This window comes from Schistocerca americana, chromosome 1, assembly GCF_021461395.2.
Source record: "Schistocerca americana isolate TAMUIC-IGC-003095 chromosome 1, iqSchAmer2.1, whole genome shotgun sequence".
NCBI lineage: Eukaryota > Metazoa > Arthropoda > Insecta > Orthoptera > Acrididae > Schistocerca > Schistocerca americana.
Genome location: NC_060119.1, coordinates 733,431,113 through 733,457,114, shown reverse-complemented (window position 1 = coordinate 733,457,114; position 26,002 = coordinate 733,431,113). Strand labels below are relative to the sequence as shown.

The 26,002-nt window shown below is 38.9% G+C and overlaps 1 protein-coding gene across 3 annotated transcripts in view; it reads right to left on the bottom strand.

The window, feature by feature from the left end:
* The window catches only part of LOC124610593 (U3 small nucleolar RNA-associated protein 18 homolog), a 95,898-nt gene that overhangs the window by 44,392 nt on the left and 25,504 nt on the right, over positions 1-26,002 (bottom strand). For all 3 annotated transcript variants that reach the window (XM_047140171.1, XM_047140173.1, XM_047140172.1), the window contains one exon: positions 17,302-17,463. In XM_047140171.1, coding sequence (XP_046996127.1) covers positions 17,302-17,463 — 162 coding nt within the window. The remainder of the gene's footprint in view (positions 1-17,301; positions 17,464-26,002) is intronic.

The following is a 26,002-nucleotide window of genomic DNA, read 5'->3' as shown; positions in this document are numbered from 1 at the left end:
TACACATTATTTAGGGGGAATAAATATGAGTTTAATTTATATTCGTGCCAGTTCGGGGGTTTAGCAATTTTCTTAGTGGTATTAAAATTGACAGACGCGGTTTCGTGTAACGAAATGTAGCTGGGAGGAAAGAGAATTGCCTTGAACCCACCCTCCCACTCCAAAAACTATTCTTACTTTTATAGCAAGAATGAGACAGTTCTTGTGAATCAGGAAAGCTTGGACTTTTCTGTGCTGCCAACTGTCATGCAATAAGACTCTTAAAATGTAGAAAGAGAGAGGCCTACTCAAACTAACCAAATTGTTGTGTGTCAGATTGTCTAATGTTTACAGCATCAGGTTTAGGAATGATGTATTAAAGTTGTCAACCCTCTATTTACATGTGCGCGCGTCAGCGGCAACAACACGCGACCACTATGTTGGCAATTAGAAGTCCTGCAATCTAACCAAATTTTCTCACAATATTGATTACTCCATTTACATGGGAACTAGAATCGAATTGAATACACTTTCCGTATTCAGTAAGTTAGTTATTATTCTGATACTAGGCAAAGCAAAATGAATATTAGTGAACTGAAAACAATTAATGCAACCACTGGTGCAATACACAAAATACAAATTAAGATCAAATACCAACAGGAGCTTTTCTAAATTGATATCAGTACCCATGAACATTTAATAATTGTGTTGTTATGCTCTTTTTCTCATTCCATGATACTTAGATATTGGTAATGAATGCTGGATCCCTAATTCATTTCAAATACAAGAAGACTAATAATTTAATTTTAACAGAGAATTTCACAACTACGAAACAAGGAATAGGAATGATTTCCACAGAGAAATTCATAAAACAGCTATTTATCACAAAAGTGTACTATACCAACCCAAAATCTTCTACAGTGCTCTCCCCCAAAGAACTAAAAATAATACCAAAACTGCACATATTTAAAAGAGAATTACAAAACATGTTATTGAGCAATAGCTTTTACAGTATTGAAGAGTTTATGAATAATTGACAATAAAAGCACAGTTAATATTTCCCTGGCATAATAAATATGTGTAATTGCCCACATTTAAATACTTGCTGTTTCTATGAAAGCGTGAAACAGTGTTAATGTAAGAATGGAAGTAATCTTTGATGTGATAATCACTAGCTTTTTTTTTTTTTTTGTTATCCTACTCGTATATTTTTATGTTAATGTTCTTATAGTTCTATTAAAATTGTAATGTCTAAGTGACAAGTAAATTCAATTATAAATTTTCATGTACATGTATTTTAAATTGTAATGTTTATTGACAAGTCCTATGTCATTCCGATGATGTACTACAAGGACGCTAATAAATTGAAATGAATTGAATTCCTTACATGGTTTTAAATAGTACTCTAATATCAGGTCTACTGACATTTTTAAGATGCTGGAGACTTGTTCTCATCTGGAAGACTGCGGAGCAGATCTGTACCTTGAATCTTTAAAGAGGAATAGGAGGAGGAAAGATTAAAGGAAACTGTGAAAGATGAGTGTGTTTCATTTCTTTGTAATAAAATGACAGACAGAAGATGACTGTGTGTGTTCATGGTTCTGAACAAAGTACTTAGTAGTGCCAATGGTATAGTTCAGAAGCTGTTTGTTAGGGTAGTGAAAGTAATTGCAAATGCAAAAGCTACAAAATGTTCGCAAGCAATGGTGAGTGTACTTCAAAAATTTGGAAAGAAATGTAGTTTTCATAACTCTGGATTCAACCTGTTACATGGGTAAGCATATAAATGCAACTACGGTTTCAGTTTCAGAAGGATTACTACAAACAGCGCAACACGTATAATTTAAATCTGGTGGGCAGTGTGTGTTGGTTGTGGTACTCAATGGTTTGAATCATTGTGTTGTGCATGCAAAACATATCTTCCTTAACATCCGAAAGAGAGTGCATGCATACAGTCAATTCTTAATTCAAAAATATGAAGCTGAACCCACAAAAGCTAAAATTTTCCCTATTCCTGTCATCACCGGGTGGATCTCATGGTTTAGAAGTGTTGAGTACATTGGGGAATATCTCAATAATACAGTAGAATTCATTGAAACTGTTGGAAGATGAGAGTGTTGCTGTAAACTATTTTAAAGCCTTGACCTCTAGTGAAGTAAAAAATTGAATGCCTAGCTATTTTTCTTATTGAGCGTTGTTCAAAACTGTTGCAACTGGCTGTTGACATTAAAAATACTCCTCCAAGATACCATATTCATGTTCTATGAGCTAAGTTTAGTGACCTTTCAAAGAGCTTTACATTACTAAAGACTGCTTTTTTTCCCCTCCCGAGACTACCTTGGGTTAACTTCATAAATTGCCAAAGCAAATGCAAGTTTATTTAACATCCCTGTTCCAATCTGTAGATAGAGCAAGACTGATAAAACTGAACCACTTAATGGAGTGAGACACAGGAAAGGCTTCAGTAAACTGTTTGATCCGAGAAACATAACAAAAGGTGATTTAGCCAGTGACGAAATCTCTCGGTTAATGAAGCAAATTTCCATTCTACAAGAACTTTCAGCATCAGAATGTCTTGCACCACAAATAATGTTCTGGGATTTAGTTGCTAGTTCTTATAGAGAAGGTAAAAAATGTTGATGTGATTGTTGATTGTTCTTGTTCTTTCGCTGAAATCAGGATATGGGCATTTTGCTGCAATAAAGGCTTTGTGGATCCATCAGTAACGTTGACAATGAGAGGTAATTTTCAATATATTGTAATATAATTGATGACAGCAGAACAGCTCTGACTCTCAGTAATATGGAAGTCATGGTACCCTGGATTATGGGCATAGGCTAGGCCCTACTTATTAAAGTGGCAAGATAAAGGTTTTCCCGGCATTCATGCCTTGATTTGTGTGTTTTCATCAGATGTATCATTTTCATGCTTTTTTAATTTATGTAACAATAAAAGATGTTTGAATGCCTATATCAATGATTTTTGCTTTAGCCTTTAGTGCTGAAAAGTGAAAATAAAATTTAGCAAAATTACTGACAAAATGATATAAAAATAGCAAAAAAGTACCAAAGAAGCTTTTTTAAATGACGAAATCAGGGAAACGCATTCACTACAAACATATGCCTCTATGCACTGAAATTACAATTCCACAACACACAAATATTACACATATAAGAAATTCTGATAACTTTCCAGAAATGATAAATATTATATAACAAATAATTGCTGGTGGTTGGGTTTGAACTGGTGATCCACAGCATGCAATCTCCCGGAGACATATTGACCCGCTGATTCAGAAGCTCTCACTGGAGCCAAATACTGCACACTGAATCTAGATTGTGTCACTAATCTTCTTTATGGCAGTGCTGGTAGGTCCCTGTGTCGAGGTCATGTGGTCACATCCTCTTGCTTATGATGAACACCGAGGGTAGCCGCTTCTGTCACAGGCTTGCAATTGTTGATATGTCTTCTGGTTCCTTGAATGAGGAGCCCTCATATGCCAATTACACCTCAGGATGGTAGTAGGCCATTATACGGAAGACATGGACTACACCTCTGTGGTTTTGTCTTGTTGACGAAGGGTATGGGTATAACATTTCAGACAGGGTACTGGTCAATTCAATAACGAATCCAGTCATATAACGAACACTGCATTAAACTTTGCAGGGTATCAAGTTCGTTGAAGGCTTCCACATGCAAATAATGGTCAAAATAAAAAACTTTAACATACTGTATTTGCCCAAGTATGAGAAGACCCTAATTACAAGACGACCCCCTTATTTTCATGATGCTCCTAGAGAAAAATTTATTTTCAATATCTTCTGATTAATGAAATTAAACCCATTTTATTGCCATAAAATATCAGCCAAAAAGGTTAACATAATACCTATATAAATTTCTGCAATTTATTGATTGCCTAAATTTTGATAAAACAAGGAGAAATAAACTAAATGAAAAGAAGTGATTAACATTAATTTGAGGACCGTTTTCTTTTCTACATTTTTCACTTACCTACCCTGACATCTGTTTTATCACTATTTTTAATCATCATGATGCTAAGAGCGTAGCTGTCAAATTTATTTTGGCAAATATTTGGCCGTTCTTCCAAATATGTTGCGAGTTCTGAGGTTGTGGTTACCGAGGGACCTGAGAACACAGCCGTTCTTATTGATTACACATTGGATTTCCCTTCTGTGCTGACGTGGGGATGTTAGTGTGTCCCTTGTTTTCAAACCTGCCACTCTTCTCATTGGCCGCACAGGCCCAGGAGCCTTTCGTTACCATCATATGTCGCTGTGAGTGTCGACAACTTTGCAGCATGAAACACTTATACATGCCACTGGCCCCTGTCTAGAGTTTTACCACCTCCTGCAGAAATTAATGCTGCTGTTGATTACTTGTCCAATTTTTAAAGTTAATTCAATTCGACTACAAACTGATTCTGGCAAAGTGCAGTTTAAACATGGTAGTTGTTCCTAAAAAGCCAAAGTACACAGGATGGATTCCCATGGTTGGCAACATGACATAATTTGCTTTCGGCTCACTACCCCCCTCCCCGTACTCATCTAGGTCTTGGTCAAGCTGGTATCTATGTTCCCCTTCAACCCTTCTGTAGTTCTGTATTTGAGCAAATCTGAAACATGGACTGCAATATCTTTTAGAGTGCAAGTCACATATAACAACAGCAACTAATACATAAATTAAAGATTGCAATCACGATTCAGACCATTTTCAAACTTTCACGCGTCCCATGATCTTCTGATGTCTGTTTATACTATCGGCACGACAGGTCTTGCAACTGTAATTTATTCTTGTGACAACGATGATACTCAGTTTAATATGATTTATTTCATTATGAATTAATTTTCCTTCTTGCATCTTCATAATGTCACCACCATGTTTTAGGGCTGATTAAAATCTGGTAACGCTTTTACTCAGTATTCTAATATGTGAACAGTGACCAAAATTCTCCTTTGCAACCCACTTAGTAAATCATTACAGTCCCTCATAATCAAACAAAATGGTTCAAATGGGTCTGAGCACTGTGGGACTTAACATCTGAGGTCATCAGTCCCCTAGACTTAGAACTACTTAAACCTAACTAAGGACATCACACACATCCATGCCCGAGGCAGGATTCGAACCTGCGACCGTAGCGGTCGCGCGGTTCCACAATGTAGTGCCTAGAACCACTCGGCCATCCCGGCCGGCCTTTCATAATCAAGTAAAGTGTTGATCTGGGTTCAGAAACTAATAACATTTCTTGAAAGTCAACATTTCTGCTTTTAAATGTTACCTTTACTTAAAAAAATGAAACAGCATTAATGTCTGCACACAGTATCAATACATGTATGTAACTTTCATTGTAAACCTGTTCAAATGCAACAAGTGTTTGTAAGATGATAGGATTTTGTGCTATTTTCTGCTGTGTTTCACAAAACTGTCAAATTTTAAGCAGAGAAAGAGAATGTTCCAGTGGCTAGTTCATCGTTTTTCATGCATCCCTTGCACTAGTGCCGCATGATTCAAATTTCACACAATTGTTTGAACATCAATACTGTATCAAGCATTCCGGTGTTTCGGGAAATCTCGAGCCAGTTCGAATGCAAGTATTGTATGACCATCCCTGCCCTTCCATATTCTTCAAAATAAATCTGCATGTGACCTCAATAGCCAAAGATTCATCTGTAAATGTAAGACAACCCCTATATAATCTATATAAATAACGTAAAAATGTTAACATCGGCAATAGTTTAATCTGGGAATATAAGGTAACCCTGTATTTTCTGAATAGTGAATTTTGGAAAAAAATTTGTCTTATAATCAGGTAAATACGATTAACATCTGTGATACCTATACAATACCATAATAATCAACCCATATTCTTGCATTTAGTAAGTAGAACAAAGTTTGTTGACAAGCCATAATTACAGCCACATTTTAAACAAACAAATGTCGAAAACTATAAATTGCAAAACAATTTAAATAAAAACAGCACTTAGTTGTGTGTGACTGGCCGCTATTGTGGTTATAAGAGACTAAAAAATCGACCTGAATTATTACAGGATATTAATGACATATAAATTAATGAAATACATGACTTGCAAATTTGCCTATTACAAAAACTACTTGGGTAATTCCATGCCAAGTGGTCATGACCATTATGTATTTTAACAAAATTCTGTGTGAATACACACACTTTCCCAATAAACACTGGACAAGTTTCACAAATACCAGTAAAATACTTGTGGAGATACAGTCGTTTAACTGACACTGTAAAGCAGCTTTCAATAACTTTCAGAAACCTTGAGACACTATCTCAGGCATTATTGTCTCCGAAGAAACAAAACAAGATTTCACAAGGGATTTTCATGTGGATAATTTGAAGCAAAGTTGGTCAGAAAAATGGCTGTTTGAAAAAATATGCTAAGTTTAGTTGTCTTTAGCTCTGAAAGTAAGTGAATGATAAATCTGAAACTTTGCATGTTATGACTTACAAAAAATGGGTATTTTCAATCCAGTTTAACAAAAAAATTCTGCCAACTCTTTTAAACAATTTTCATTTAAAAAATCATGTTCCAAACCATCTAAACAAGTAGGTTTGTGCCCATATTCTGCTGATGCTTAAATTAAATCTAACATTTTTATTTTGTTTTACGGTTGTTTAATACTCTCAGGGGAATGTAATATCAAAAATCCTGATGAACAGAAAGTGAGCTTGAGCCAGAAGAACTTGAAAAAAGACAAAAAAGAGGGGCACCTTGTCAAGATTCGTAATGACATATTTCAGCCAGTTTTTCTGCTGTCATAAGTAGTTATAAACTTCAAAATTTAACCATGCATCACTGAGGCACTAGGGATCACAGTAATAAAATTGTTGCCGAACAGCTGCAACACGCGTTCTACAAACTGCCTTCAATTTTTACATCCTTGTAGCATTGTGTAAAGTTTGGAGAACTTCACAGCAGTCTGACTCTCCCTCTTTTCTCTTCTTTTCCTTTTTTTATATATAGGATTCACGTTAATGAAAATTTTCAATGGGAGTTTTTCTTTTGGGATGCCACTGATGTGCAAATTTAATTCCAGTCTACAAAATAGCATATTTTGTGTTTGCTGTTTATGTGGAACATAAGTACACTGTTGTAAACTTTTTTGTATAAATGTGTTGGTATAGTCGATCATGGCTTAACCACTACTGAATTCTTTTAAAGAGAGAAAAACAGCACCCCCATCTCCATACAATCCATGCCCTAAGCTATGCAACAGGTACCTTGGGTGGGTTTCAATACCAAAAAATATGATGCCTGATTGGGTTTGTTTCCACAGGGTCCCAAATCCGATGAGCCAGTTCTTTCAGTGCCCCAGGCAAAAGCTAAAAAATATTTCTTTTCCGATCTTAAGCTTATGTTTACTACGAGCTGCTTGAATCCTTTAAAGATTTAATTAATCTGCTGTTGAATATCACAAGGAAAACTATACTGAAAGCAAGATGATATCACTGATGGAGCTGGAATAACTGCAATATTGGGTTGTTTTAGAACTCAGCACATGCCACTTCCTTGTGGCGAATACAATGAATTTGCTGGGCCACGTGGATGCATAAAGCATCCTTCTGCTGAGGAAGTCTAACAAAGGATTCCAATCCACCACTCTTTTTCATAAATGCATTTAGTATATTGTCCTGCTTGGAGATCTGATGTTTATATCTCCTTCACTACCAATGGAACATCCAGGATAGAATGTAACAATATTATGAAAAGGATAGTTGCTACTCACCATAAAGCGGAGATGCTGACACACAGGAAGTCACAACAACAACAAAAAAGTGTTTTTGTTGTACCTATCTGGATTCAGCATCTCTGCTGTATGGTGAGTAGCAACTATCCTTTTCATAATACTGTTACTCTCGTTCACTACTCTAACTTAATTTTGTCACAAAAGATGATGCATCATTCTAAATTCTGATGACCTGAACTGTTTCATCGGCTGGTAAAAGTTGAGATTTTTCTCTATCTGCTGCTAAAGTATGCCCATATCGAAACCCGTCTTCTTGTGGCCCTTTATTTTTTTCAATTTATTCTTAGCTGCTGAAAGACAATTTAATATTGTTAATGTTCTCAGTACAGAAGCAAAACACATCTACTGGTATTAGAATCTGTCTATTAACTGGCCGTACACAAATTGAGACAGTTTTTGAAAGTTTTGTACTGGATATCAGAGCCATCTCTGAAAAACGGATATGGAAATCTGAGCAAACTTCCTTTTTACAGATTTGCTCAGTTCCTTGATGAAAATGTTGAGCAGAAAATCGTGTCTTGCTGCAGTTAACGCAAGAACTCAAGAGATTCCATCTTCTGTTTTTGAGTAAAATAGATGACAAATGGATGGATTGTTGGCTAACTATTTTCCCAAAGGAAACCTCGCACTGCATCCTGAATAATAAATGAATAATTCTCAGTAAAATGCATTAGGATAGTAAGCTCATCTTTCTCTGGATCTAATTTAACAACATTAAGATACAAACTTAGATGTCTGGTGATGTAGTGATGGCTTGACCAACTCAATTTTTGTACATCCATTCTTGTGTTTGGAGGTACTTCAGCCATTCACTTATATAATACAATGTAACACCTACAGCCATTCTATTATGTCATTTATTGTATTGGCTACCATTTTTGGTGCTTCAGTGCACCACCTTCAGGCCTTAATAGATGCTGAGAGGATCCATATGCACAATCTATCAGTGGCCAACATCTATAACCGGTTTTCAGAGACTAGCTGTAACAGCGATGTCTCTCCAACCATCAACTATCAACTATCAGTAGTTGATAGCTGATGGTTGGAGAGACATCATTGTCACAGATAATCTGTGAAAACCAGTTATAGATGTTGGCCACTGATACACTGAGCAAACGGATGGTGTTAACCCACTCAGCTTGAGCTAAGGTTGGCTGCTTTGGTGAAGGAGACCAGACAGCGAGGTCATCGGTCTCATCGGATTAGGGAAGGACGGGGAAGTCGGCCGTGCCCTTTTAAAGGAACCATCCCGGCATTTGCCTGGAGCGATTTAGGGAAATCACGGAAAACCTAAATCAGGATGGCCGGACGCAGGATTGAACCGTCATCCTTCCGAATGCGAGTCCAGTGTCTAACCACTGCGCCACCTCGCTCGGTTTGAGCTAAGGCCCGAAGATGGTGCACACAAGCACTGAAACTGGTAGCCACATAGTAAATGATGACATAAGGATGGCTGTAGGTGTCCCATTTTATTATATAACTCAACTTTTGTTCCTATTTCTTCAAAAAATACCCCCACTGTCATTTGTTTCGTGTCCAGAATGTTCTAAATGGTATGGATCCATTGCTTATATCAATAATTTCCTTTGGATCATGTTGTGATGCTATAGCTTCTGGGCTAGGACACTTTTCACAGTGATGTGGCACATATTCTTGAAATTTCACACTGCAAACTGCCGTACTGAGAAGCTTAAGTGATTACTTCACATTATTAGACGAACAAAAACTATCCTTATTACTGCCCATTAATTTTTTCTGAAAAGTATTTTTTAAGATATGTGGAATTCACGGGATGTTAAAGAGAAACAAAAGACTAGTTTTTTGCAATTTTTCGAGTTTTTCTGATTCAAGCTCATTTTCTGTTTATTGAAAAATACATCCAACTGGCTGAGGAAGTCAAAGACATGTGGCATCAGGATAAAGTTGACATCATACCAATTATACTATCAACTACAGGAGTCATACCACACAATATCCACCAGTACATCAATGCAATACAGCTACATCCAAACATATATATACAGCTACAGAAATCCGTAATTATTGATACATGTTCAATTACCTGAAAGTTCCTAAATGCAATATAACACATACCGTACAGTTAAAAGGAAGTGACGCTTGATCAAGGTCCGCGTCACTCCATTTTTAACCGGACTTAACGTCTGAGAAAGTGAAGACAATAATAATAATAGGCTCTCAACATAAACTATGGAAAGCAGTATGAGAATGAAACTTTATATTCTAAGAGCTTATGTTGGTATGTTATTGCAGTTAAAGTTTCAGGTTTACCCCAAAATTATTTCTGGAGATATAAAAAGCTTAATTTCACTTTTTTTTCTTTACGATACCAGTTTTTGGTTGACTGTTTCAAATTATTGGTATGAAAATTGCTCATGAAACCTTTTTCATTGTTTATGGAAGAGAGAGCAAAACATTCTACAAAATGGCCTAGTTCTGTTTCTTTCAAGAAAATGTTCCTAGAGATATTATGTCCCAAAGCTGCACTATGAGGCCAAACAAATGACTGTATCTCTGCAAGTATTAAACTGATGAAAGTAGAACTTTATCAATGTTCATTGCAAACATGTGTCAACATTCACATAAAATTTCATCAAAACCCGCGATGGTCACTGGGATCTTGTCCGAGATTAGACCACTTGGTTTGGAGTGTCCTAACTACTTTTTTAGGAATTTATAGCTCATCAAGAAACTTAGGAGGAGGAGGAGGAGGAGGAGGAGGAGGAGGAGGAGTATCCAGAATGCATTTTATTTCTTGCCAAGCTTGTTGTTATCAGAATGTGAAATATTTAAATTGTGATGTAATTCGGAAATTCAGAGCACACCTGATCTGTAATCATAATCAGAATTCTGTTCAGATTTTTACTCTTAATTCAATACACAATAATTAAAAAGTCATGTTCTGAGGAAAACTAGAGCTTTAAAATGTATATTTGTCGACCAAGTTTCAAAACAAATATCAGGTTCCAATTACCCATACTGGTAAACGCAGATACCAAGAAATGCTATTTCCGTAAATAATGCTCACTACATAAGTACAGAATTTGTTCATGAAAATAATCAACATCTGATCTGTTTTTATCATAAATATTATTCTCTATTTATAATCTGCGTAAATAGGCTAAAATGTAATTATCAATTGGTACTGTCAGCCAGCCATATTGGAAGCCAAGACACCAACTTGCACTCAGTTTTATGACACTATATTGGGCAGACATGCTTTTGAAGTACTCGTTGATGCTCAAGTATCGTGCAATTATGGCGCCTCATGTGAAATGCATCACATTAACTAACGTAATCTCAAGGGACTAGTGGACTAAATGAGCTTATAAAATGAACTATATCGCCACAGTTTTTATTTCAAATAGACTTAGTCCTATTATACAGAACGGAATGGAAATAAAAATGATCATCAGACACTCAACAACGCAGATTCAGTATTGAGAAGATTGGCATAACTCAATTGAAGCAGTTCTTGAAACTTCTGGCATTTCTACCAGTTACGGATTTTATTATGCTAAATTCACGTAACATGATTGCGCTTACAGATTCTAGTCAAGACTTCCGAATAACATTTCAGTATGGAGCAGAAAAAACAGGGCGAAGCTTGCAGTATCTTGCTTCGCTTTGTTGTATGCAAATGTCAGATGGGCAGTACTGTGTCTCAATCCCTTTGTTCAACATCAGCGCACACCGAAGGGGGCGTATCTCCCAATGTCTTATGTGATACTAGTTTCGAGAGGGTAAGACTTCCAAGATCTGAAATCACTACACAGCCTGCTCTTGCTTAAAAACAATGTCTTCTACAAGTAACCTTGCAATTTCCAGAGCTTTGGTAGTTGGCACAGCTTTGGTGCCGCCAAAGCAAGTAAAGTAGTTTGTCAACTTTGAGAACCTTCCCAAGACGTCGATTGCAATTTGGTGGAATGACACAAGGTGGATATGGTACTAGATGCCACATAGGTAATTATGACAAATGCTTCCTATGCTGGTATTCCTTACAGTGGCTCACATACTGTCTAACTGATCAATAGAGATCTGGCCAATGATGCCTTTGTGTTATTCTGTCTAGCTCCATTTCCACCACACTTGATCATAGTTAGCCTCATATGGTATGTGTAAATAATGTAATGAGAGTGATTTTTTTCCCCACCCGTATGATACCAATAACATTATAATTCAACATTTCCCCCTTCAAAGTACTTTGCTTGAGAAGTCACATGGCACTGGAGACTTTTCTTCCACTACTCATAACAATTCTGGAACTCCGATCCTGAAATAACCTCGAGCTGGTCAGTTACAGCCATTTGAATGTTGTCTAGAGCCCCAAAGCAACATCTCAGAAGTGCATGTTCAATCTCAGAAAGAGAAAAACGTCACAAGGACAGAATACGAAGCCTGAGGAGCCATAGGAATGCTTTTACTGGCCAAAAAATGGTTTACTGATATCACTGTGTGACAAGGAGCATCATAGTGATACTACATCCACTTCTTTTTGACGACTGGTTTCTAATGAAGAGAAGCAGGACACAAATTCAACTCTGCACCAGCCTTCCGACTGTCAAATGAAGATCTGCATGAACATGATCCCGGACTTGGTTGATATTTGCATCACTACCGAGACTGAAAGCCTTCCACTGTGGGGTTCATCTTCATCTGCAAATGCCTTAAACCACCGAAATACCTAGGTCCTTGACAAAACACTATCTCTGTAGGCCCACTGAAATTTTGTGACCATTTTTGTTGCACTGCGTTCAAATCCAAAGCAAAATATAATTGAACACTGTTGCTTGAAATTCACATCACTCATTGTCGGAACACACAAGCAAAGCCTTCTTCACCAAAAATTTGCTACACACAATCAGTATGCCACTACACACTGATGGCATCTCACATGTCCACCTGACTCCCCTACAAGTCCAGCTTCAGCAGCATTGCCAGAACAAACATTATGCTATCAGCTTCATTACTTTTTTTACCAACCTCATACAATGTCTAGCTTATTAATTGAAATGCTTCTTTTGGCAATTCCTCCTCCTTCAAGGCTTCTATGGTTTTCAGCAATGCTGTATTTTCCCTCTGTTCAGCAGCAATATCAGTCAATGCAGTAAGGGCTGAGATTTCATCCACAATGCTGTGTTTTGCCAAACTAGTCCTTGAAAGGTAGCCTGTGTTCTTGTGTTTGCATTCACTTTTGTATACTGCGGTGACATTCTACTCATGAAGGCTCAGTGCTCAGCTCAACAGTCAACCTGATGGATCCTTCAGGCTTGTCACCTAGCATAGAGTATGGTTGTACAAATACAGCTAGAACTTAGAACTTATGGATGGTCCAAGCAACTGCAAGGCACAAATTCTTGGTTGTAGTGCAGTTCATCGCTAACTTGGAGAGTACTCTGAAAGCTTAAGCTATCACTTTTTCAGCACCTGCATGAATTTCTACTAGAACTGCACATATCCCATATTCAATAACATTGGTGCGAAGTTCTCTCTCAGCATTCTTATCATACAAGGCTTGAAGCTGAGATTTTGGTACTTCCTTAAGGACAAGAAAAGATCTTTCTTGCACATTGTTCCAAGGAAATTGGCAGCTCCCTGCAGTTCTTATATGGGATGTGCCCTGGCACAGAAGTACTTCATGAATCACCAAAATTATGAGTACATTCTGAAAAATCTTCTCACATCATGACTGTGCTGAGGGGTTGAAAATCTGTGATTTCTTTTTTACCTCTGGATAGAGATCTCCATCAAAATTCACTAGATCCCCATGATTTATATTTCCTGAGTGGCGAAGACCCACTATTTTGGATTCATGCAGAGACTTTCAGCCTTGAACAACCTTAAACACATTTGTCAGGAGGTCTAATTGTTCTGAACTTGTCTTCAAAATAACAACGCCATCATCTGGATAGGAAAGATACGCCGTCCATTTAAAGTTCAAATCAGTTTGTCCCTAGAATGCCCGTGTCATCCTCCTCCTTGACAAGGACCACAGGAGAGGACCAAGAACTCTGTGGAGGTTCAATGATATTATCTTTCAGCATCTTCTCCACTTCCTCTCCAATTACCTGCAGTCCAGTTGGCAACACCCTATATGAGAGCTGGCTGATTGGTGGATGGTCCCCAGTGCTGATATGGTGTCTTACCATGAGCTGTTTGATCTGTCTTCTCTCCACTCTGAATTTGAAAGCAATAAAAATTAGCACAGAACAGCTAATGCTCATAGATGTTGTTCCTCAGTCAGGCCAGATCCTATGGGCAGTTCAATAGTAACTTTTTCCAATGCATTTCCTTTAACGTAACAAAAAACAAGTCAGCGGCAACGGCACTAAGCTGTCTTTTTTGGACTGGTTCGATAGTTCCTGTACCCATTCGTTTAGAGACAAGTTGTGTAAACTTGTAATGACAAGTAATTCAAAGTTGCCCTTGACCACCTGCAATGCTTACAATCACTACTGGTTCATATATTTCATTTGAAAGTCCGAGTAGCTTTTTGCAGTCGAGAAAAGCATCACTATTTAGCTGAACATCTACACTGACTATTGGGTCTCTTCTCATTCGTGATCAGAGGACAGCAACATATGCAGCAGTAAACTACTGCCCAGGGCGATTTTTGTTGTGTGTGCTAGTTAAAATCAGCTTTCTAATCTGGTGCCCTGATCTTCCAGTCTATGACTGCTTGTGACACCTGCATGAAGTTCCATCTAAAAATAGCATTATGGATACATTCTGCTAACACGACAAATTCAAAGGGCTATGTTCTGTCCTGTCATTGTTAGTTATTTTAGCAATGTGTGTTCCTGTAATAGTGCAGGGAATAATCAAATGAAAACAATCGATTCAATCAGTTGACGGATAACAATCAACTCATTTGGTTGTAAATTTATATATTGCTTGAATTATTCATTCGTTCTTTTCAGTGAAATCAGTCTACAGGAGCAACCAAATGGAAACAAACAAATCAGGCAGTTGTAGCTTTAAGTGTACCAGTTGTATTATTATACATTCATTTCTTTTGAGTCAAACCAGTAACTGGAAGCAACTGAATGAAAATAGTTGACACAATCCTGTGGTGTGTAGTGTTCTGACTGAGTTATTCATTCCTCCTTTCTTTCTTTCTTTCTTTTCAAGTGAAACCAACCAGTCTTTTTAGTTGTATCTGAGTGTCCCACAGACTCCACGTCACTGTCCTGCTGCTATCAGGGCCAGGGTAGCAGCCGGAGCGAGGAGCTGGCCAGCCACCACTAGTGCAGGTCCTAGTAGTGCTGCACTCGTTGGACCTGTACTCGCACCAGCCACCGCTGGCTGCACCCTTGGCCCTACCAGTAACAGGAGAAGGCTATAAGTGGCAGCACCACCTTGTGCCTGCCCCCAATGACCCCCATGGAAAATGGCAAAAAAGTATGGAAGTGAAATCACTCAAACCCAAAGACTGAGTGCAAACATTTATATAACCGAAACATAATTGTCTCAGTCGGTTGTCTTGCATTGAATGAAACCACTCAAACATGGTGAGTGAAAACTTTCATATAACAGCCACAGCCGAAGGAAAGTTGTTTTAATCAGTTGTCTCACATTGAGTGAAGCCACTTAAACCCAGTGAGTGAGCGAAAACATTCATATAGCTGACACGGCTGCAGAGACCAGTTTCATTTGGTTGTTTCATTCAATGGAAAAAAACCAACTGAAGGAAAAAACAGTACTCTTAATAGTTGGTTGTCGAAAACAGTCGGTTGTCCCATCACAACCAGTCAGGTGGGCATATTTCCCATTCACATCCTTCAGCACAATGATTTTCGTATCACAGAACATAGTTTATTTAGCTAGTGATTTTCAAGTAAAAACGTAGATCTGGCCACACTTTTCATTTCTGTTGCTGTGAATTAGGTTATGGAATACCTCTACGTTCAACTTGCAAACCTTGTCCACTGAATGCAAATTTTGCATGAAAGTTAAATGGTCATAGTCATTGCATTTGCCAATAATTGGGTACAGTAACGTTGCACTGTAGATTGTAGGCAAAAGGTATAAAATGTCTTTATCGCCTGGATGGATGCTGAGTAGTGTCAGGTAGCTGATGGCTGCCAGCTAGCGTCTGCTCCCTCCAGAGGAAACTCTTGCACAAAAATTGTTCTCATCTGGACAGACAGCCATAAGCTCTTTTGTGGAAATATTTCTGGACGTTTTGCAGTAATTGGCAAGTTAGACAATGATGTAAATTATCTCTGAGCTTCTATCTGACTAATACTTGTAGCAAAAAGATGAAATGCGGTTAAAAAATTAAGGAAAGAGGGGTTCAAACTCTCAGCCTCTTGTTTACAGAGTGTGCTGTTAATCATTAGACAACAAGCAAATTCAGCACCAAAACAGCTCGAATAGAAGTCAACAGATTCTGTACAGACTTTAGCTTCCTACTGTGTTGCCAGTTCATGCAGATGGCTGGTCTCAGGATTCTGAGGGGAAGACAGCTTTGTTGAACAATTCGGACTTGACTCAGGGGCACGTGAAGAAGACAGCAAGTCATGGCATCGAAATATCGTGCGAAAATGACACGAACAACCAGCGCAGAAGACCCAATTATTCAACATGTCAATTCAGACTTAGTCTCTATGGCCGCAGGACAGGCACTTTGCGCCACAGACTGTACGTACAACCACACAGCTTGTCTCACCAGTCTAGGCAATAACTTTTAAGATCCAAAGGTGGGGCAATATTTCTGCATCTGTTCTATCTCCGTGCCCTGAAACACGATGGGAGAATACCAACTTCAGGAAATGGTGGTTTCTGTACTCAATATCTATGAGGTGGTTCGGAAGGTATAGGTCCTCATTGGTTATTACTATACTGAATTGGATTTGCTGCAATGTGGCTGGTCTATCACTGATACAACAGACAAAAGTTGATTGTGATCCTGTTACCAACAAATAATAGCCCAAAGCAGGTGACTATGGCGGTGGCATGTATTCAAAGCCTTGACATGCTGGATTCTAAAAGTGCCTGCACAACTTCGGAGATGAAGTTTCCCACACATTTGGCATCTGGGATTTGGCCACAATGAAATGTGTAGATATTGGGCACCATGCTAACTTGATCACAATATGCAAATAGCAAGAAGGTTTCTGTCCACCAGAGATACCTTTAACTCAAATGCTCGTGAGTTTAAATGTTAGTCACGCTCTGTTCCAAGAAATGTACATCTATGCATAACAGATATTGCTGCAAGCCTACTAGACACTATGTTAACACAAAAACCAACTTATTTTGAATGTAGATATTGGCATTCAAAATTATTTTACTGTTAGATTATAGGTCAGATGGCACCCCCCCCCCCCCCCTCCTCCACATTGTCAAAATAAATGATTTTCTCTCAACAGAAGAAACTCCAGTAAACTCAAGTGAAAAATAAATATATTTAATTACATTTCTGGAGACAATGAAAGCACTTTACACAGGAAAAAGAGTAACAATGATTATTTCACTTTTACTTAATTTGATAAAATAACCAACCTTCGTTCTTCTTCTTTCAGTGACTGTAAGGGTATCACATTTTCTGAATGTTTCTTTTCTCTTCTCACTTTCCTTTCACGCCTGTTCTCACCATCATCCTCATGCTTCCGCTTTTTTGGATGTGTTCTAATTCTTGGAGAATTTCGCAACATTGTTATTCCCCTAAAAACAAAAGATGGTGCTGTCTTAATTATGTACAATGAAACAGACATGCACATTTACACTACACGACAAGCATAAATTGTGTCAGGAGGTGTTGGTTTTCCTTCCTGTCTCATAAAACAAACAGTGAAAAGTCAAGGTTTGTTCAGTGTCTTACATCTATACGTCAAACTCAAAAATATTATCAAAACATAAGTAAATCACCTGTGGAAGGTTTCCTTTCTGAAGTTACAAAGTCATTTCCATTACAAATTGCAGTATCACTGAGGGTTCTAACTACATACATTCCACAGAAAGTACACTGTTCATATGGTGATTCTTTATCCCACTTGGATCAAAATTTTCATTCATTTACTGAATAGTGTCAGGAATAAAACCACAGAATAGATACTATTGTGCAGAAGCTCCCTTTCACTAATCCAACAGAATGCAGGAATTTGTCTTGATGTCCAGCCAAGAACAAGATGGGAGAGATACTGAGTACAACACTTCAATAGTTGCTCAAAGGCCCAAACTATCTGTAACATTATGATTTACACCACAATTGTACTGTACTCAACACTGTGACCACCCTACCATCTAAAATTATAATAAAGCATATTTGAACATTCTTTTTCCTCTGAATAGATATATCAGCCTGTTGAAGATTGTCCCTTACTATGTATATTTGCAACAATTACACATTTGAAAGCAAATAGAGCTGCTCAGTAAACTAGTGACATACAGGATTACAATGTGCAAAACAGACAATTATTATCTACACAAGAAGTGGCATAAATTAACCCTTAAAGATCCCGTGTCAGGCACATTTTATACAACAAATTGCCCCTCAGAATCAAATGCATTGAAAACACATCTGTATTTATAAATAAATTCTGAGGGTATTTCGTCTCTTCCTCTCTATATAGCCTAAAAGAATAACTAGAAGCTAAACAGTTGAGAGGACCCCCTTCAAAAATGAAATTAATAAGACAGTTACATAACTATAAACCAGTAATCATAAATATACAATGTATGTACCTTATCATTATACAAGGATGATACTGCTGCTTGTTCTTTTTTTGTTTATCCTGATACCTTTGACAGGCATGATACTACAAAGTAAGGCTGTCAGAGTGTAAGACAGCAAATATTAGTTAGTATGTGGTAACATTGTGAAAGTGAAATGGTGAGAGTGAATAATTGTGAAAATGTGAAGTTGAGTTTGTGAATTCATACAGATATCAATGTGTGAGTAAGCAAGGTTTAATATTATTCTTAAAGACCAGGTTTGGCAAGATTGCTTGTAAATCTTTTTATTGACCAGATTTTGCAGATCAGTGCATTTGTCATTGAATCTTGTAACATTTTTAACAACAGCATGTGGAAATCAGCAATGGCCTGACTAGGTGTAATGTTGTGTAAGTTGGTCATTGCATCAACTGTTGGGGGCAATCTGAATAGTTCAATTATTTTTAAAAACCATGTTCGCCAAGATCGTCGGTAAATCTTTTTATAAAAAGACGTTACAAGATCTGATGATGACAGCACAGATCTGTAATAATTGGTCAATAGTAAGATTTACAAGTTATCCTGGTGAACCTCGTTTCCCAGAATAATATGTAATTTATACTTCCCCCAACAGATGACACAATGTCAAATGTATATAAACATGTTTTTAATTTATCCAGCTTATGTTAAGAAAATCTTGGATTGGTACTGGGTATTATAATTGAAATTGTATATTTCCTGACCACATCTATACATTGGAAATTGTCTACACATGAGTTAACGAAGGAATTAAAAAGGAAGAATGAGTTTCAGAGTATACAACAAATGATAGCAAATTATATCCAAATAGCCAGTTTTTAGGATCATGATCATCTGACACACTTATTGATATATTTTATTTGTTTACAATTCTTTTACATATAATTATTAAAAAATCAATTTTGCAAATGTAATCAAATACAAAAATTCCACCTTTCAGATGATAATATTAACAGTTGCATATCAATTGGGGGAGGGGGGGGGGGGGGCAGTAACTGACCCCAACGAAGTTTTTAGGCTAAAACTCTTGTTGTGTTCAGCAGTTTATTTAATAAATACATGACATTTATCGTAATTATAATTGCTACAATCGACAATAAGAACAGCTTTTGGTTTACACTCATTGTTGAGTTATAGTGATTGTTATAACTGAAGGTGTAGCAGGTCAACAATCACCACTCATAGTCAACCGGTAAACAGTGTGGTGAGTGGAAGGTAATACCTTTGTGGCATTTGACAGAATGTACAAGAAGATGAAACTGACAGATGACAAAACTAGAAATTTGCTTGAGAGTTCAGACAATGAATTTAGTGGTGAACTATCCGAAAGCTCAAGCAGTCAAACTGAAGATGTAGTCATGGAAATTCCAGATCAAGTATTTTCTGACAGCAGTGAGTTGGATGAAAGTGAACAGGGTAAGTATTCATTTTGATTACTTTTTACAGATATTTTGGAGTGTATTAGGATGTGTGTCTCAGTAGAGTGCTTAATTTGTTAGTGTTCGGGTCTATTTTCAAATTTTTAGAGATATTCAACCAACAAGAAGACGACCCAGGCCGAAAGCACAAATTGATCAACCTGAAGAAGACATGGTGGCTCCGTCAAGTATGATATGGAAGAGAAGCCCTTACGTAAATCAAAGGAGGAGGTCTACATTTACATCTACATACATACTCCGCAATCCACGATATGGTGCGTGGCGGAGGGTACCTCGTACCACAACTAGCATCTTCTCTCTCTGTTCAACTCCCAAACAGAACGAGGGAAAAATGACTGCCTATATGCCTCTGTATGAGCCCTAATCTCTCTTATCTTATCTTTGTGGACTTTCCACGAATATAATTTGGCGGCAGTAAAATTGTACTGCAGTCAGGCTCAAATGCTGGTTCTCTAAATTTCCTCAGTAGCGATTCACGAAAAGAATGCCTCCTTCCCTCCAGAGACTCCCACCCGAGTTCCTGAAGCAGTTCCATAACACTCGTGTGATGATCAAACCTACAAGTAACAAATCTAGCAGCCTGCCTCTGAATTGCTTCTATGTCCTCCCTCAATCCGACCTGATAGGGGATCCCAAACGCTCAAGCAGTACTCAAGAATAGCTCGTATTAGTGTTTTATAAGCGGTCTCCTTTACAGATGAACCACATCTTCCCAAAATTCTACCAATGAACCGAAGACGACTATCCGCCTTCCCCATAACTGCCATTACATGCTTGTCCCACTTCATATCGCTCTGCAATGTTACGCCCAAATATTTAATCGACGTGACTGTGTCAAGCGCTACACTACTAATGGAGTGTTCAAATATTCATCTGCATTAATTTATATTTATCTACATTTAGAGTTAGCTGCCATTCTTTACACCAACCAAAAATCCTTTCCAAGTCATCTTGTATCCTCCTACAGTCACTCAATGATGACACCTTCCCGTACACCACAGCATCACCAGCAAACAGCCACACATTGCTATCCACCCTATCCAAAAGATCATTTATGTAGATAGAAAACAACAGCCGACCTACCACACTTCCCTGGGGCACTCCAGATGATACCCTCACCTCCGATGAACACTTACCATCGAGGACAATGTACTGGGTTCTATTACTTAAGAAGTCTTCGAGCCACTCACGTATTTGGGAACCAATCCCATATGCTCGTACCTTAGTTAAGAGTCTGCAGGGGGGCACCGAGTCAAACGCTTTCCGGAAGTCAAGGAATATAGCATCTGTCTGATACCCTTCACCCATGGTTCGCAAGATATCATGTGAAAAAAGGGCGAGTTGCGTTTCACAGGAGCGATGCTTTCTAAAGCCGTGCTGATTCAATGACAGCGACTTCTCTGTCTCAAGGAAATTCATTATATTCGAACTGAGAATATGTTCGAGAATCCTGCAACGAACCGATGTTAAGGATATTGGTCTGTAATTTTGAGGATCTGTCCTTCTATCCCTCTTATATACAGGCGTCACCTGCGCTTTTTTCCATTCGCTCGGGATTTTACATTGGGCAAGAGATTTGCAATAAATGTAAGCTAAGTAAGGAGCCAATGCAGTAGAGTACTCTCTGTAAAACCTAATTGGAATCCAATCAGGACCTGGCGATTTATTTATTTTCAACCCATTCAGCTGCTTCACAACCCCAGGGATGTCTATCACTATGGCCTCCATACGGGAATCTGTACGAGACTCAAATGGCGGTATGTTTGTACGATCCTCCTGCATGAAAGATTTCTCAAATGCTAAATTTAAAATTTCAGCTTTCGTTTTGCTGTATTCCGTTGCCAGGCCAGACTGATCAGTGAGTGACTGGATGGAAGCCTTCGACCCGCTTACCGATTTTACGTGAGACCAAGTTTCCTTGGGTTTTCAGCAAGATCTCTTGCTAAGGTATGACGGTGGTAGTGGTTGTATGCTTCACGCATTGCTCTTTTTACACCAGCATGAATCTCTACTAACTTTTGCCTGTCCTCATTCTCCCGATCTTTCTTGTACCACAAGTGCAATTGTCTTTGCTTCCTGAGCATTCTCCGAATTGCGCTGTTAAACCACGCTGGGTCTTTTCCATCTGTAACCCCCTTTTTGGCACATACTTCTCCAATGCGTGATTTACAATGTGTTTAAAATTTGCCCATAATTCTTCCACGTCCATCGTACCAGAAGCAAATGAAGTCGGTTCATTTACTAAGTGAGATGCTAACAACTGCTTATCTGCTCTTCCTAGTAAGAATACTCTCCTAGCCTTCTTGACCCGACTTTTTAACTTTCGTAACCATAGTAGTAATGACAACATCATGATCATTAATCCCTGTCTCAGCATTGACACTGTCGATGAGGTCTGTTCTGTTCGAGGCTACCAGATCTAAAATATTTCCATTCCGTGTTGACTGTCGATTTAGCTGCTCAAGACAGTTTTCGGATAATGTGTTCAAAAGTAATTCAGACGACAGCTTGTCTGTACCACCTGTAATGAATCCATAGACATCCCTGTCTATACTAGGTGGTACGTTGAAGTCGCCTCCGACTAATATAGCATGATCCGGGTACTTCTGCGATACAGAGTGTAAATTCCCTTTGAATGATTCTAGAACTGTCATGGTGGAACCTGGTGGCCGGTAATGCAATTGCTAACGTAATGAGAACCCCAAAGGGAACTAAGCCAGAGATAAAAGCTGATACACCAGGTAAAGCTTTTCTCATGTACTTCGATGATAACATCCTGGATAACATTTTGATGTGTACCAATCAAAAGCTTGGAAATCTTAGGGAATCATCTGAAGATATTTTAATAAAAAATTCGAAAGCATTTGAAAGGGAAGAAATGGTGTCAGCAATTGGAATTCTATTGAACTGTGGAGTCCATAGACAGAACAAGGACAGTTTAGGTGATACGAGGGCTATCCACAAAGTACGAGGGCAGTTCAATAAGTAATGCAACACTTTTTTTTTCTCGGCCAATCTTGGTTGAAAAAAACCGGAAATTTCTTGTGGAATATTTTCAAACATTCCCGCTTCGTCTCATATAGTTTCATTGACTTCCGACAGGTGGCAGCGCTGTACGGAGCCGTTAAAATGGCGTCTGTAACGGATGTGCGTTGCAAACAACGGGCAGTGATCGAGTTTCTTTTGGCGGAAAACCAGTGCATCTCAGATATTCATAGGCGCTTGCAGAATGTCTACGGTGATCTGGCAATGGACAAAAGTACGGTGAGTCGTTGGGCAAAGCATGTGTCATCATCGCCGCAAGGTCAAGCAAGACTGTCTGATCTCCCGCGTGCGGGCCAGCCGTGCACAGCTGTGACTCCTGCAATGACGGAGCGTGCGAACACACTCGTTCGAGATGATCGACGGATCACCATCAAACAACTCAGTGCTCAACTTGACATCTCTGTTGGTAGTGCTGTCACAATTGTTCACCAGTTGGGATATTCAAAGGTTTGTTCCCGCTGGGTCCCTCGTTGTCTAACCGAACACCATAAAGAGCAAAGGAGAACCATCTGTGCGGAATTGCTTGCTCGTCATGTGGCTGAGGGTGACAATTTCTTGTCATAGATTGTTACAGGCAATGAAACATGGGTTCATCACTTCGAACCTGACGCCACACCCACTCCCCTACCAAGAAAAAGTTTAAAGCCATACCCTCAGCCGGAAAAGTCATGGTTACAGTCTTCTGGCACGCTGAAGGGGTTATTCTGTTTGATGTCCTTCCCCATGGTCAAACGATCAACTCTGAAGTGTATTGTGCTACTCTTCAGAAATTGAAGAAACGACTTCAGCGTGTTCGTAGGCACAAAAATCTGAACGAACTTCTCCTTCTTCATGACAACGCAAGACCTCACACAAGTCTTCGCACCCGAGAGGAGCTCACAAAACTTCAGTGGACTGTTCTTCCTCATGCGACCTACAGCCCCGATCTCGCACCGTCGGATATCCATATGTTTGGCCCAATGAAGGACGCAATCCGTGGGAGGCACTACGCGGATGATGAAGAAGTTATTGATGCAGTACGATGTTGGCTCCGACATCGACCAGTGGAATGGTACCGTGCAGGCATACAGGCCCTCATTTCAAGGTGGCGTAAGGCCGTAGCATTGAATGTAGATTACGTTGAAAAATAGTGTTGTGTAGCTAAAAGATTGGGGAATAACCTGGTGTATTTCAATGCTGAATAAAACAACCCCTGTTTCAGAAAAAAAAGTGTTGCATTACTTATTGAACTGCCCTCATACATTACGTTTTGGAATTAAAAATAAATAAAGTATTGGAATTTTTTTTATTATACACAGATGAAAGCCACACTTAAATACTACTTTTCTACATAGTTGCCATTTAAATTAAGGCACTTATCATAGCGATGGACGAGCTTGAAAATCCCTTCATCGTAAAATTCGGCCGCCTGCGCCGCCAACCACGTGGTTACCTCTTCTTGAAGCTGTGCGTCGTCATCAAAACGCTGCATAGCCAACCACTTCTTCATTGCTGGGAATAAGTGGAAGTCGCTCGGTGCCAGGTCGGGACTGTACGGTGGGTGAGGAAACAACTCCCACTTAAAAGATTCGAGAACTTCACGAGTGGCATTTGCTGTGTGGGCCCGGGCATTGTCGTGAATCAGTAAGATCTTTGAGCCCAACTTTCCCCTGCACTTGTTTTGTATTGCTCTTCTGAGGTTGTGCAGAGTTTGGCAATACTTTTGAGAGTTTATTGTAGTGCCTCTTTCCAGGAAATCCACAAAAATCACACCTTTTCTGTCCCAAAAGACAGTCACCATCACCTTCCTTGCCGACATTGTCTGCATGCATTTCTTGGATTTTTAGGGGGAATTTGTGTGCCCCCACTGCATTGACTGCAATTTTGTCTCGCAGTTCACATGCTTAACCCACGTTTCGTCACCAGTAACGATGCGATCGAGTAATGAGTCGCCATCTTTCTCGTAAGCGTCCACAAACGTTAACGCTGCAGCCATTCGCTGATTTTTGTGAATCTCTGTCAAGATTTTTGGTATCCATCTTGCACAAAACTTGTGGTAACCAAGCTTTTCGGTAATGACTTTGTGCAACAAACTTCGTGAAATTTGTGGAAAACACACAGAGAGTTCCGTTATTGTGAAATTATGGTTTTCACGGACTGCGGCATCAACTTTTTCGACAAGTTCGGCAGTCACTATGCTGGGTCTTCCACTTCGCTCTTCGTCGTGAACGTTAGTTCGGCCATTTTTAAATTTTATGACCCATTGACGCACTCCACCTTCAGTGATTATGTTGTCCCCATACACTTCACAAAGCTGCCAATAGATTTCTATTGGTGTACAGTTTTTTGGAATCAGAAACCTTATTACAGCAGGCACTTCACACTTCGCGGCATTTTCAATTAATGCTGACATTTCAAACTTTCACAGTAACTCAACGGAGTACAGCACGAACCTCTCACTAGCACGGCAGGATGCCGACTGAGCAGCGGAATTCCATGACACCAAGATGGTCACGCTAGCCCCGCCCCTAACGGACACAAACGAAAACGTAATGTACTTTGTGGATAGCCCTCGTATATTTAGTAAACAAAACTTTCTGATGCACCGAGCTTCATTTTCGGAGTATAGACTGAGGCTCTTACTGAAGTGCTTGCGTTTTGATGATGCTCTAACTCGAGTAGCTAGAAAACAAACCGACAAATTTGCTCCTATCAGGGATATATGAAACATGATAGTAAATTTCCTGAGTTTTATAATCCTAGTGAGTCAGTCACAGTGGATGAACAACTTGTGGCCTTCCATGGGCGATGCCCATTCAAGCTATATATTCCAACAAAACCAGGAAAATATGGAATAGAAGTGAACCTGTTATGTGATTCAGATACGAAATACTGCTTTGTTGCGGATCCCTACGCTGGAAAGCACGCTAATAAGATGAACCACAACAGTGGCCCTAAAATAGTTAGAAGATTGACTGAAATGTATAACTTGAAACAATCTGGATGAAATGTTACCATGGACAGAAAGTTCACTACCGTTCCACTCG